The following is a 15,137-nucleotide window of genomic DNA, read 5'->3' as shown; positions in this document are numbered from 1 at the left end:
GACATTTGGGTTTCAACTAATAATTTGGTGAAAGTTCTCTTTAAAGTCTGGTTCATCCTTCCTACGTGACCAGAACTCTGTGGATGCTATGGGGTATGCAGCTCCCATTTTATCCCTAAAGATTGAATTATTTGTTGTAACACTTTTGACGTAAAATGCGTTCCTCTGTCTGAGTCTACTCTATTAACCATTCCATATCTGGGAATAATCTCTTCTAAAAGGGTTTTACTTACTATGTTGGCTGAGGCCTTGGTAGTGGGAACTGCTTCTACCCAATGAGTTAAATGGTCTGTTATTACTAAGAAATACTTCCATCTTTGTACTTGAGGAAGTTCAGTAAAATCTGCTTGGATACTTTGAAATGGTCGAAGAGCTAACTCACAACCTCCTAATGTTATTTTTCTCATCACCTTTTTGTTTATCCTTTGGCAAGTTATACATTTTTCAGTTACTTGCTTTGCTACTCCAAAAATCCCAATGCATCCATAGTTCCTTAAAAAATGATCACACAAAGCCTGAGTACCCCAGTGGGTTTTCTGATGCATGTCTTCTAATATTTTTCTAGCTAGTATTTTATTAAGTAATTGTCTTCCATCAGGAAGTTTCCATTTCCCTGATTCAGCCTGTTCTCCTCCTATCTTGTTTAATTCTTTTTTCTCTGCTTCACTAAACTTTGGGATTTCCAGTTTTTCCTCATTTGGAGTTAATATTAACATGACTCTTTCAGCTCCATTTTCTGCTGCATCCTTAGCTTCCTGATCTGCTAAATTATTTCCTCTTATTTCTGGGGTCGCTCCTCTTTGGTGTCCCTTAATGTGTACTATAGCTATTTCTTCAGGTAGTTTTAATGCCTCTAAAATCTCTAAAATGAGTCCCTCATGTACTAATCCTTTTCCTCTTGAGTTAAGTAATCCTCTTTCTTCCCAAATTTTTCCAAAAGTATGTACTACTCCAAAAGCATACCTTGAATCAGTGTATATAGTTCCTTTCTTGTGTGCTAAATATTCCAGTGCCTTTTTTAGAGCATATAATTACAAGTTTGAGCTGACCAGCTTGAAGGTAATTTTCCTTTTTCAACAGTTTGCATGTTTTTTCCATCAACTACTGCATACCCTGACATTCTTTTTCCTTGTAGACATCTGGAGGAACCATCCACACAGATTATTTCCCCTTCTGAAAGGGCTTGTTCTTCAAGATCCCTTTGAGCTTTTGTTTGGTATTGGATAATTTCTAAACAATTATGTATTAGGTTATCTGCTGGTTCTCCATATAAGAATTGAGCTGGATTTAAACTTCTGTTTACTTCTAATGTCAGATCATCACTATCTATCAAGATTGCTTCGTATTTTAACATTCTAGAGTCTGTCAAACATTTTTCAGCTTTCTGATTTAACACATTTCGAACTGCATGAGGTGTGCACACAATTAGTTTACCTCCAAAAGTAAGTTTACGACTTTCTTCTACCAGGATTGCAGTAGCAGCTATAGCTTGAATACACACTGGCCAGCCGTGGCTTACTGAGTCCAACATCTTTGATAAATAAGCAACTGGTCTCTTTACTCCTCCCCACTCCTGGACTAGAACTCCATGAGCTACCCCCTTTTCTACATTCACATACAGATGAAAGGGTTTTTCTAGTGAAGGTAAGCTTAAAGCTGGTATTGAGGCAGGTTTTAACTTCAATTTTTCTAATTTATCATCATCTTCCTTGGTCCATTTTATATTATCTCCCTCAGTCAACTTTTCATACAAAAATTTTACTGCCTGTGTGTACCCCTCAATCCATAATCTACAATATCCCAATAATCCAAGTAGTTTTCTGATTTCTCTCTTTGAAGAGGGAGGTGGAAGGGATAAAATTCCTGCAATTCTCTCTGGACTGAGCCTTCGACTACCCTTACTTATCAAGTGTCCAAGATATTTCACCTCTGGTTCTACAAATTGCAGTTTCCCTTTTGATACCCTTAATCCTTTTTCTCCAAGAAAATTTAAAAGTTTTATTGTAGCTTCTCCAACTTCATCTTCCCCAGATAGTAAAAGATCATCCACATATTGGATAATTTGTATTCTAGGAGGAGTGAAGAAGGCTTGCAGTATTTTTTCTAAAGCTTGCCCAAATAAGTTTGGAGACTCTCTGAACATATTGGATAATTTGTATTCTAGGAGGAGTGAAGAAAGCTTGCAGTATTTTTTCTAAAGCTTGCCCAAATAAGTTTGGAGACTCTCTGAACCCCTGTGGTAATTTCGTCCATCTTAATTGCTGCTTTCTTCCAGTTTTTGGATCCTCCCATTCAAAGGCAAAGATATCTCGGCTCTCCTTGGCTAGTGGACAGGCCCAAAAAGCATCTTTAAGATCCACCACACTAAACCACTGATGCTGGGGTGTAACTTTACTTAGAAGTGTATAGGGATTGGGTACCACTGGGTAACGAGACCGAATTCTTTTTGTTAACCTCCCTTAAATCTTGTACTAGTCTATAACTCCCATCAGGCTTTTTTACTGGGAGAATAGGGGTATTATGGGGAGACATGCAAGGTTCTAATGTCCCGTCCTTTATTAGTCCTTCTATTACTGGCTTCAAACCTTCCCGTCCTTCTAAAGATATGGGGTATTGACATACAAATATGGGACAATCTTCTCTCTCTATTGTAACACTTATAGGGTCAATATTTAATCCTTCCCTATTTCCTTCCCCAGCCCAAACTTCCTTGTTAATTTTTTCTTCATCCTCTTGGCCTAATTTTAAAACTTTAGCTGTCATTTTCCCATTTTCTGGTATAACCCCTATTCCTATCTTGTAAGTCTCTTCCCAGTAAGTTGCTACCTGTCTTTGGGACCAATAAGACATCTCCCATCCAAATTTTAGTTTCCCCTTCAATTACAACATCTTTAATGACTGGAACTGTAAAAGTTTCTCCCTTTGCCCCTGTTACTTTTGCAGTATCTTTACTCACACTATAACCTTTTGGTACATTTAGTAGGCAGGTTCTTTCTGCCCCTGTATCTACCACAAATTCTAATTCTTCTCCTTGGGGACCCACTTTTAGAGTTATCATAGGCTCTAATTGGTATTTGTCCCCTAAAAAATAGAGCCTTTGACCTCCCTATTCCTCCTCTGTGCTCATCTCTTTGAAGATTTTCAGATCTATTACCTGCTTAGGACAATTTCTCCTATAATGTCCTTCACTCCCACAGTAAAAGCAGACATTCCTGGAATGCTGCTGAGACTTGGTTTGTATTGGGATTCTGTTCTTTTCCTTTCCCCTGTCTCTACTAATTTTATCTCTAGAAGTAGTGCCTGTATGTTTTTGATTTTTTTGGAAATTGTTTTCTCGCGTGGTGACTGCCATAAGTTTTGCTTTCAGTTTAGCTTTCTCTTCATCTCTTCGGACATAAACTTTCTGAGCCTCCTTTAGTAAGTCATCTAATGATTTGTTTTGCCAATCCTCAATTTTTTCTAATTTTTTTCTAATATCTGGCCAGGCATTAGTAACAAAGTTAATCCTTAACAAAGGTTTTCCCACATCAGTTTCAGGGTCTATTCCAGAATATTGTTTCATATTTCTCCTAAGTCTGTCCAACCATTCAGTTGGAGATTCTTCTTTTTCTTGCTGTGCCTCAAAAGCTTTTTTAGTGTTCTGCCCTCGGGGTGCTGCCTCTTTTATTCCCTTGATTATTAAATTACGATATTCATTCATGTGTTTCCTCCCTTCCTCATTATTTTGACCCCATTCAGGAGGCGCAATTGGCATTTTGTCTTCTCTGGGGGGCCCTGTGGGTTCGCTTTTTCCCACACTTTTATTCCAGCTGCTCTGATCAATTGCCTTTCTTCCTGAGAAAATATTATTTTCATTATAGACTGCATCTCTTCCCAAGTATAAATATTTGGACCTAAAAATTGGTCTAATTGTTCAGCTGTGCCTATGGGATCTTCTAAAATTCCTTTGATTTCTTTTTTAAAATTTCTGACCTCAGAAGAAGTCAAAGGGGCATTTACAAACCCTGTTCCACCCCCTCCCATTGGGACTTGTCTTAGTGGAAATAGACTAATTTCTTTATCCCATTTTTGGTTTTCATCCTCTGCAGTCTTTTTCCCGCGTTTTGAGAAAGAATCCAGAGAGGCCTGTCTTTTAAGTGAACTTCTAGTGTTTCGATAAGGCATTTCTAGGGGGAAGTCGTTTCTCTGAGCAGTCGCTGTGGTTACCGAGGGCACGGAGCTCAGGGCAGGAAGGGCGGTGAGGGGAGGGCAAAGCGCCGAGCCTTGGTCCTCCAAGGGCGGAGCCTAGGCGGGGTTTGCTGCTGGGACGGGCAGAGGAGGGGGCAATTCCGGGGATAGCAGAGGGGAGCGTGGGCAGCCTGCACGGGGCTGGTGGCGGCTGAGTCAGCGGCTCCCGGCAGAGACAAAGCAGCAGCGGCAGCGCCCAGCGCAGCCGGCACGGGCAGGGCAGCCGGGGATCGGGCAGTGGGGGAAGCGATCGGAGATAGGACGGCTGGGACCGACGGGACCCCCGGCATGGTCGGGGCGGTGGTCTTAGACCGCGCGTCAGGAGGGACCCCCGGCACAGCCCTTAGGGCGGCCGCAGACCAGGCGGCCGGGGCAGACAAATTCACCGGCGGGGCCGGGGCTGGGGTGTATGCGGGGACCGATGCAGCTGCCGCGGGCTGCGAGCCGGCGCTCGGGACGGGAACCGGGGCAGGCGGGGCTGCTGTGGGCTGCGAACCGGCACTCGGGACAGGAACCGGGGCAGGCGGGGCTGAAGCGGGACCCGGGACAGGGGACTCAGCCGCGAACGGCGGGAGCGCAAGCGGGAACGGAGGGGGCAAAGCCTGCAAAGGATCCCACTCTTTTTCCTTCTTTTCTTCTTGTTCCCTTCCCTTTTCTTTCCCCTTTTTCTTGTTTCATCTCGGGGGTTTCTGATACATTAAAGATTTTATTCTCCTAAAATCTCCTGTCCAACATGTGGCATATTCTCTTTCTTGGGGATTAAACAGTTCTTTTGAATTTACAAATACATTTAGAGCCTGACAAATCCAGTTCTCAAAAGAGCCGTATCTGGGCCAATAAACGTGGTCAGATCTTATTTCCTTCTCTGCCCATTCTATCATGCAAAATTGTATCATCTTTACCTTTTCCTTTCTTCTTGTACAAGGGTTTTATCCCAGTTAGCTAACATAATGCCAAGAGGGCTATCTTGAGGTATGTCCGTTGGTAATTTTTTACACCCTTTTTTCTTCCTTGTATCCAACTTACTGTTTTTCTGTCCCATTCTTCAAGATTTTATCTATTCGTCCCTCACCTCTGTTTTTCACTTTCTGTTACAACCTAAAGACCACTCACTTCTATCTATGCACACACACAAAAAAATTCCTTCTTTCTCACACAACTGTTCAATACAATACACCTCCCTCCAAGGAGATATAACAATCAACATTACATGTGCTTTCATCCATCTACTCTTACTTCATTTCTCCTTCACTTTTACACATTCTTTCACACCCTTAAGACATGAAGCCGATCCCTGTCACCAGAGAATCGCGGCTCTGTGTGGCCCCCCTCGCTTTGGGTTTGATCTCTGGGTTCTAGTATAGCTGGGCCTCTGAGGAGGGCCCAGAATCTGATTGCCTCTGGTGCCGGTCCACCTATGAGGCTGATTTGCGTGTCACTTACACTTTTACCACAGCTCCCCCTCCACACGCCCAGAGGGAAAAGGGCTGAATTGCAGATCATACACATGTTCTGCCATAGTCCCCACCCACCCAGGGGAACAATGGGCCATTTGCGGGCCACTTACACCTCTTGCCACAGTCCCACCCACCCGGGAAACTGAGGCAGATTTTGTGTGTGACTCACTCTCACACAACAAAACAACAATAAGATACCTTTTACTTCGAAATCACTTATTACAATTTTAGGTGTTACTGGCCAGTCCCAGCGCTCTTGGATTTCCCCTCAATCCAGCTGTGTTGTCCAACCCTAGATGTTCTTGGGCATTTTATCCCTCAATCCAGCTGTGTTGTCCAACCCCAGATGCTCTTGGGCATAACCTCAATCCGGCAGAACCCTGGGTGCTCTTGGGATATTAATCCCTCAACCCAGCAAAAGTTTTAGTCCTGGATGCCCTTGGGCACTCACCCCTCAATCCAGCAGACTTTTTGCTTCCTAGGAGTCCCACCCTTTCTCTAAGACTCAGTCCCAGTTTCCCTGGGGGAATTCTCTCGCTCTTCTTATCACTCGCTTTGTCTCTTTACTGGCTGTTACTCGCGAAAGAACGGAAATGCAGCATAGGAGACTCCACACTCACTTAGCAGCCCTGGGATAATCAGCTGCCTCTCATTCACACACATTCATCCCCCCCTTAACCGCCCCTCCAAACCAGTACTTACCTGTCCTTTGTCCTTGGGTCTTTGTCTTCGTGTACACTTTAGTCTTAGGGGCTAATTACCGCGGTTTTAGGGAATCTTTTCCCTTTTCTTTGTTTTATTGCCTCCTCTTGTCCATTGATCGTAACCTGCATCTGCCGGTCACAGCAGGGGAATACAGAGCGAGGCTGCCAAACTGGGCAGGGCGCGCCGTCCTCACCCTGATTCCACTGAGGCACCGGCAGTGAGGTGTTATAACCATCCTCTGCTACCATAATTGTGATAAACGCCAATCACTTGTTTTTAAAATTTTGAAAGTTTAATAGGAAATAAGATGGTTATAAAAATAGAATTAGAGTAAAAAAATTGGAACAATTAAGGTTAGGACAATACGAGACAATAAAAACAAAGTTACAGACGTCTGGGTGCCTCCCCGAGCAAAAAAGCTCCGAAGAAGGACCCCTGTTAACAAAGGATTATCTCTTAAAAGCAATCGCCTGTTGAATATGCATACATTTCATACGTGATGCATAAATTCCATTCAAACAAAGAATTGTCTCTGGTTAGTATCACTTTTTTCCTTTAATCTCTATGGCGTCTTCAGGGCTGAGCAAGGCAGGAGAAGTTGGTCTCTTCTGATAAGGAAGTAGTAAATTCTTTTTTCTCTGAAAGATTTACATTTTCCTGTGGTTGGTACATAAAAACTACATTTTAACTACAAAACTATATTTACCATACTATCAAAATATTAATACAACAATCAATACAACATAATGCATATAGTAAATATCTTGCATAGAGCCATATAATATGCACTTTTCAGAACACCCAAAGAATTTTTCTCCAAAACCCTCCATATCCCTAAGTAGGGGGACCATGGAGGAGGCGGGGGACACAACCCACGGAACCCCCAGCAGCCCAGAAAAGAGCCACCACCAGAAGTTCAAAGTGGAGAGACCAATGGTATTCTCGGGACCCCCGGCATCCCAGAGAGTGAGGATCCCCAACACACATGAACTCCAGGAGCCTGGACAAGGGGGACCACTGAAACACCAAAGTGGAGAGACCAAAGAAGGGGAACTCCTGGGAGATTTTTCTTTGGCAGAATCTTGATCTTTTGAAGTGGTTTTGGGGGTGAATTTTGGTATTTTTCTTGGTTTTGGGGCTAAATCTTGGCCATTTGTAGTTTTTGGGGCTGAATTTCCTATTTTAGAGGGAGTTTTGTCTGAATGGTGGGGTTTGGGGGGCTGTTTTGTAGTGCTTTGGAGGCTTTTATAGAGACAAGATGCCCAGTGACTTCTAGAGATGGACTTAGGCAGGAAGAATCTCCAATCCAGCACACGCACATCTTGTTTTTTCCACCAAAACCAGGATTTCTCATTCCCAGCTTTAGCCAGATGGAGGAGGAGACTGCGTGGAAGATGCCCTGGGACACCCAGGCAGGTGAGGAGGAAATCATTGCCCCTTTCCCCCTCTTTTCTGCCTCATCTCCCAACATTGCCCCTGGCTGCAGGACAACCCCGCTGCCGGTGCTGTCCTGCTGGGTATGAATTTGGGGGGGATGTCCTTCCCCTTCCCTCTGGCACAGAGGCAAGTTTCCTTCTTCTCTTTCTTTCTTTCTCCTTCCTTCTCCCTTCTCCTTGTTTCTCCCTCCCTTCTGCTTTTTCCTTGCTCTCTTTGTTCCTTCTTCCTTCTTCTTGTTCCTTCTCTTTCCTGTCTCTCCTTCCTCCTTTTTCTTCATGCTCCTTCCTCTTACTTCTTTCCCTCATTCCTTCCTCTCCTTTCTCCTTCTTCCCCTTCTTTCTTTGTTCCTCCTTCTTATTCCTCCTCCTTTTACATTCTTCCCGTACTTCCTTCTTCTGCCTTCCTCACTTCCTTCTTCTCCCTGTTCTTGCTCCTTCTTCCTTCCTCTCTCTCCTTGATCCCTCCTCTCCTTCTTCCTTTTGACTCACTCATTCCTTCTTCTGTCTCCTTCTTCCTTCCTCTCTTTGTTCCCTCCTCCCCCAGGGAATGAGCTGCACACAGAGACCAGGGTAGACAAATCCTCATATCACAACCTCGTGGAAGAGGCCGTTTTAAGCAGCTCCAAAGCACAGGAAGTCAACAAGGACAAAAAGCCCCAGAGATCCCCCATGAGGCATGCTTGCAAACCCGGCACAGGGAGCTTTCAGGAGAAAAGACCCACCCTGTGCCAGGAAGACAGCCAGAGCTTCAGCCAGAGCTCTGACCTGGTGATCCATGAGCAGTTTCATGACAGGGAGAAGCCCTACAAATGCTTGGAATGTGGGAAAAGCTTCAGCTGGAGCTCCCACCTGATCCGCCACCAGAAGATACACACCGGGGAACGGCCCTACACATGTGGGGAATGTCGGAAGAGCTTCAGCCAGACCTCCGATCTGGTGGTCCACCAGCGCCTTCACACAGGGGAACGCCCCTACAAGTGCTTGGAATGTAGAAAGAGCTTCAGCAAGAGGTCCAGCCTCACTTACCACCTGCGCTTCCACACCGGGGAACGGCCACACATTTGCTTGGAATGTGGGAAGGGCTTTATCCAGAGCTCCCACCTCATCAGCCACTGCCGGCTGCACACAGGGGAACGGCCATATAACTGCTTGGAATGTGGGAAGAGCTTTAACCGCAGCTTCAGCCTTGTCATCCACCAGCGTGTCCACACTGGGGAACGGCCCTATGAGTGTCACGAGTGTGGGAAGCGGTTTCAGACCAGCTCTGATCTCCTCATGCATCAGCGGATGCACACGGAGGAGAAGCCTTTCCATTGCACTGATTGTGGGAAGGGCTTCATCCGTAGCCCTGACCTAGTCAAGCATTGGCGTGTCCACACTGGGGAGAGGCCCTACAGGTGCTCCAAGTGTGGGAAGAGCTTCACCCAGAGTTCTGCCTTGACCTCACACCAACGGACCCACTGGTAAGAGAAGCCCTACAAGTGCCCCAACTGCAGGAAAAGCATTGGAGGATCCATGTTGGGCAGAGGCCTGGTGACCCATGTTCCTGATGATCCACATTGGAAGACACCTGGCTTGTGGTCTCCACATCCTCCTGATTCCCCATAGGCACCTCAATGAACACAGGGCAGAAACAGTCTTTGGGACACAGACTGATGTTGGAAATTCATTGGGAAGAGCGGATTTGTTGACTTTAGACACCAAAAAATCTCACCTGCTCTGTCCAATCATTTCTTCCTCTGGCATCAAACAACACTGGATGATCTTCAAGGTCTTTTCCAACCTAAATAATTCCATGATTCTAATTCTCTTTGGCCCATGGGTGTCTTGCACAGCCAAATGGTGATGGACTGGAGCAAAGACCAAAATTTTGAAGACAGTGGGGTGGAGAGTCCTCTAAAGAAGCCCCTTCCACCCTCCCAAGCCAACCCCATGGACACTCACATGATGCTGACATGTAAATATTATTTTGGCCTTCATTTTCTTTTGATTCCTGTTTATCCCTTAAAAACACCCAAGGCTGGGATAAGGAAATTGAATAAAACCTCTAAACCCCCACAATTTTACTGGGATTTAGGAGTTCTGGGGGATATTTGGAGAAATGTGGGAGAGTTTTCTCCATTGCTTTGCAACGTAAATCCAAGAGGAATCAATCTGCTACATCAAAATGACTCAATCCCACTGAAAATGGCTCAATTCTAACCTAAAACAGCTTAATCCCATCCCATAAAGGGCATGATTCCACCTCAAAATGGCTCAATTCCATCCCCAAAATTATGTGATCTTGCAGCACCCTCAAAAGCCCCAGGAGGGGTGGGATGGGGTGTGATGCAGATTGGGAAAGGTGAGATGCAAATTGGGAGGGTTGGGATGGGGTTTGGTGTGAGGTGGGATGTGGATTGGGAAGAGTGGGATGGAGTTTGGAAGAGAGGAATGGGGTTTGGGAGGGATGGGATGGGATGGGATGGGATGGGATGGGATGGGATGGGATGGGATGGGATGGGATGGGATGGGATGGGATGGGATGGGATGGGACGGGATGGAGGAAATAAGGATGGGATGGGTTTGGAAAGGGAATGTTCATATCCAGGAGGGGTGGGATTGGGAGTGGTGGGATGGGGTTAGGGGCTGGAATGAATTTTGGGAGGGGTGGTAAGGGATCTGGAATAAGACAGCAAAAGATAGGCGATGTTAAGGATAGGGGGGACCATGTATCTGCCATTCCTGAAGATATTTTTGGATATTCCCCATTCCTGAGGGGATTTTTGGATGCCTCCCCATCCTGAGTGAGTTTTTGGGGGTACCCAGACCCTGCATGGGGGAGAAGGGAGACAAATACAGTTCCATAGGGAGTGATACAGGGGGCCCATTTGGGGGACGATCCTGCTGCTTTCTGCTAGTTTTGGGGCATTAAAAACAGCTTTTGGGAATATACTGCTCTTTTTCAGGGGCTGAGGTCACTTCCTTCTATTTTCAGGGCTGCAAGGATGCCCCCTCATTATGGGAGGATGAGGTGACCCCCTTTTGGAGAGGGTCTTGCTGCTTTCCGCCAATTTTCAGGGTCATATATAGCTTGTGGAGGCCCCCTGCCCTCATTTTGTGGGGTTGGGGTGACTCCATGGTTCCTCCGATGGCTGAGTGTTGTGTTCCTCTGAGGAATGGTTTTTCCCCTCAGAGTCCCCCTGAAACCTGTGCTATGTAGTTCAACCCTTTTTCCCTATCATACCTACTCCTGACCCTATTGGCTCAGGGCCAATATCTTTCCTTGGCCCAAAACTAGATATACCCCTGTTTCTTCCTGGTTGGCTCTCTCTCTCCTCGGCCTCCTGGAACATCACATCGAGAATAAAGCTTGGACGGAAGCTGGGGGTGAGAGCCACTCTTTTGAAATCTCTATTCTGTCTCTCTGAAATATATTTCCCTAAAACCCCTGAATAACTGAGCTAGCGAGAGCCGGGGGGTGGCTAGAGGGAAGTATATTTTCAGTTGGCCCCCAACGTCGGTTTGTTATGAAATATTAATAAGCCCACGCATGAAGAGGGACTCCCTATTTAAGGGGTTAATAATCTCTTTGGGAGGCACAACTACCTGGCCCCTATCGGCTGTTTTCGAGCAGCTCGGGGTGGCAGGACAAGGTCGGGAGTTCGTTTTTACTACAAAAGTGAATCGACCTTAGACAGAAAACCCTGACGTTGCAACACGTGCTGCGGGGTTCGCTAGAAGATCCCTATAGCTTAATAGTGAGAGGGCTTTAGGACCCTGCGCCGGAGTGTGTTGCGTAACGCGGTTTGAAATTTTTTCTCTGCGGAACGGCTGAGTTCTGTGTACTGGGGAGAACCGCGCGTTTTTGGGGTGGGCTAGCTACGGGAGGGTCCCGGGACAGAAGCCGGGACCGGGACACCCCCCTGCCCGTGTCCCCGCAGTCGGGAGAAGCGGCCAGAGACGGCCGCCCCGAGCCGCGGGCAGCCCGCCTTGCCCCTGATACCTCGGGAGCGAGTGGGACGCAGCGGCGTCTTTGGTTTTTCACGTCAGGGGTTAAGATTTTTCGAACAGTTTGCTTTTAAAACATCAGAAACATGGGCATACGTTTATCGAGAAATCAAAAGAGTGCTTTTAAACAACTTAAAAACATTACAACAGATCTAAAATTTCCAAATAAGCTCTTAATCAAATTTATTTCCTGGCTGTCAGCTGAGATTCCAGACAGTACTCTACAAGATATAAATTCTGTTTCATTTTGGGATGATGTGGGAAAATTAATAACTTTAAAAGTTGAAAATGGGGAAAACAAAATTTCTTCATTTATTCCAATATTCTTACAAGTACGCAAGAAACTGTTAGAAGCAGAAAACAGCAGACAGCCATGCAAAACCTCTCAGCAATACCCTGTTTCCGAGAAGCAGGGATTCCCTGATTCCATACTAGATTATGCTCCTCAAACCCACCCATCGTCCTTATACCCTCCTCTCCCACCTGTTTTCCCTCAGCAAGATGCAATTTTTTCCTCTCGGAGCTCTAGCCACGTGGATGAGACCCTGGGGGGTTCGCACCATGCGGTCAGCCCTCATGGCGGACGGCATTGCATTCCTCCTTCCCACTATCCCTTCTTCCCCCCACTTCCCGCCCCGACCCCATATCTCACACCCAATCCCCCACCCCACCCTTCTCCCCAGTGCCTCCCCCTCCCTCCCAGCGGCCGCGCGAAGGGGGAGGGGGGAGGGTGCCTTACAACCACTACTCCCAGCGCGGATGGGGAGATAGATAATGCAGCCCGCAGCAGCGGAGTCGGGGGGGGTGGCCCCCCTGTTTGCAAGGGCTAAGGGGCAGCCTAGCCTGGGGCCCCAGGGGAGGAGGGAGGAACTGCCTGTTGCTGGATCCCAGGGAGGGGGTGGGACAACACCCTTGAGCTGCCTGGGCAATAGAGAAGCAGCAGGATTTTTAGCAACTCAGAATAACGATCAGCAGGGCATTCCATCTGTGGCCCCTGTAGTATATGTAGGTAAAAGACACGTGCGTAGAGAGTATTTGCCTTTTTCGTACCAAGATAAAAAAGAGCTGTGTAAAATGCAGAAACAATTTGGGAGATCCAGTGAAATATTTAAGGGCATGATGAAAGCTACCTTCAATTCAAATGAGATGGTACCCAGTGACATTAAAGATTTATTCAGATGCCTATTAACTCCCTCAGAGTATGACCTATGGGAAGGATTATGGAAAAAAGCTTTGAAAACAGTATTGCAGGAAATTCAGCAAACTCCTGATGCTCAGGACAGCGATCACAATGACATCACACATGATCATTTGTGTGGTGAAGGTGATTTATCTAGTGCGAATGAGCAAATTCGGTTGTTATCCAAGTCAGTTTTAGATAAGATCTGTAATGCTGCAGAAAAGACTTTTTATCAGATTCCATCACCTGAGATAAAGACCAGTTATGTTAACATTAAACAGTTTCCTTCAGAGAATTTCTTGCAGTTTGTGGACCGTCTGAGAAGTCAAGTGGAAAGACAAGTGCAAGACCCAGTGGTACAGGCAGAATTGATTAAGGAGATGGCTCAGAGGAATGCTAATGAGACCTGTCGTAGAATCATTCTTAGCCTTCCCCTTGACCCATCACCTAGTCTCGCACAGATGATAGAAGCCTGTACCATGAGAGCAGAACTTTTCAGTGCACCTGAAAGGAATCCGGGACTGACACACCCAAAGCCTGTGGCAGCTGCAGCACCAGGAGCAAGGAGGCAACTGATGTCATCAGACCAGCTGCAGCACATCATCTGCCACCACTGCAAAAGGCCAGGACACTTCGCCAAGACCTGCCCAGAAAACCAGAAACGCAAGTCAAAAAATCAAAAAAACTGAATTCACAGCGCGGCCCAGATTTTATCTCCTTGACGCGCCAAGAAAGAAATTTACAAGGCCATACCGTGACAAATGTCTCTCTCTTAACAAAAAAGGGGGAGGGCAGGTCGCAGGGTGTGGGGGTACAGAAAAATAAAAATGTCAAATGTTCAACTAACAAGGTATGGCAGCCTCGAGGCCGATATAGGCTCGTGACTACCAAAGGTTTTCATTTCAGATCTACTGATTGGACAGTAATTACAGTGGACCTGCAAAACATTTCACAGGACATGAAGGTTAACCACATGGAACCGAACAGTGAGTATTTTGTTATTGGGGACACAGCACACACACCCTTGGAGGTGGAGGTAGCTCCCATGACCATTAAGGGAAAGATAGCAGGCCTCACACTGTTGGCACGCTGCATGCACCCACCGTTCTACCTGACAGAGGGGCAAGTCCTTGCCCAGGCCATTCCTGTTCCGGCTGAGGTCCTAGCGGATGGAAAATCACCGGAAGTCTACTGGGCAGAGGTGGTGGGGGAGAACAAACCTTCTCTGGCATGTAACTTAGCCCATGGGTCAGACCGCCTCCATGTGGAGGGGGTGCTCGACTCCGGCGCAGACATTACCGTTATACCTGAGAGCATGTGGCCATCACATTGGGAGTTGCAACCTGTGGCAGGCAAACTTCAGGGCATAGGAGGAATCACAATGGCAAAAATCTCAAAAAACATAGTGCAAATTGAGGGACCTGATGGGAAATTGGCAAATGTCCGTCCATTCATTGCTGATTATAAGGCTCCCTTATGGGGGAGAGACACCATGTCACAGTGGGGAGTCCAACTGGTCATTCCTAAGACACCCCAGGATTTTTAGAAATAGCCACTGTGGAGCGCCCTACCCACAAACTAAAGTGGTTGGACAATAAGCCAAGATGGGTAGCACAGTGGCCATTGAGTAAAGAGAAGCTCAAGGCGCTTGAGGAGCTTGTGGAGGAGCAGGTGGCTCAAGGTCACCTAGAAGAGACAACAAGCCCCTGGAATTTCCCAGTCTTTGTAATAAAGAAACCGGGAAAGGACAGGTGGAGGTTGCTTCATGACCTCCGAGAAATAAACAAAATTATAGAGGACATGGGACCTCTCCAACCAGGGATGCCCTCTCCAACAATGCTCCCTCGAGATTGGCAATTGGCTGTTTTAGATATCAAAGATTGTTTCTTCCAAATTCCTCTACACCCAGAAGATGCCCCACAGTTTGCATTCTCGGTTCCTACCATTAATCGAGAAGCCCCAATGAAGAGATATCACTGGAAAGTACTTCCCCAAGGTCTGAAATCTAGTCCTTTCATATGCCAACAGTACGTAGCCTCACTACTGTCACCAGTACGTGCCAAGAGAAAGGATGCCATCATCCTTCACTACATGGATGATCTACTCGTGTGTGCCCCCAATGACTCTATACTCCAACACACG

General features: G+C 46.4%; 1 protein-coding gene across 1 annotated transcript; it reads left to right on the top strand.

The window, feature by feature from the left end:
* Positions 1 to 7,603: 7,603 nt before the first annotated feature.
* On the top strand, positions 7,604 to 9,883 carry LOC120764555 (zinc finger protein 239-like). The gene is made up of 2 exons (XM_040088536.2): positions 7,604 to 7,805; positions 8,370 to 9,883. The coding sequence occupies exons 1-2, from the start codon at positions 7,760 to 7,762 to the stop codon at positions 9,290 to 9,292; spliced, it is 969 nt and encodes a 322-aa protein (XP_039944470.2). The 5' UTR covers positions 7,604 to 7,759; the 3' UTR covers positions 9,293 to 9,883.
* Positions 9,884 to 15,137: the final 5,254 nt, after the last annotated feature.

This window comes from Hirundo rustica, chromosome 31 (assembly GCF_015227805.2).
Source record: "Hirundo rustica isolate bHirRus1 chromosome 31, bHirRus1.pri.v3, whole genome shotgun sequence".
NCBI classification, from domain to species: Eukaryota; Metazoa; Chordata; class Aves; order Passeriformes; family Hirundinidae; genus Hirundo; species Hirundo rustica.
Note: the sequence above shows the minus strand (reverse complement) of the source record. Positions and strands in the feature narration are given on the sequence as shown.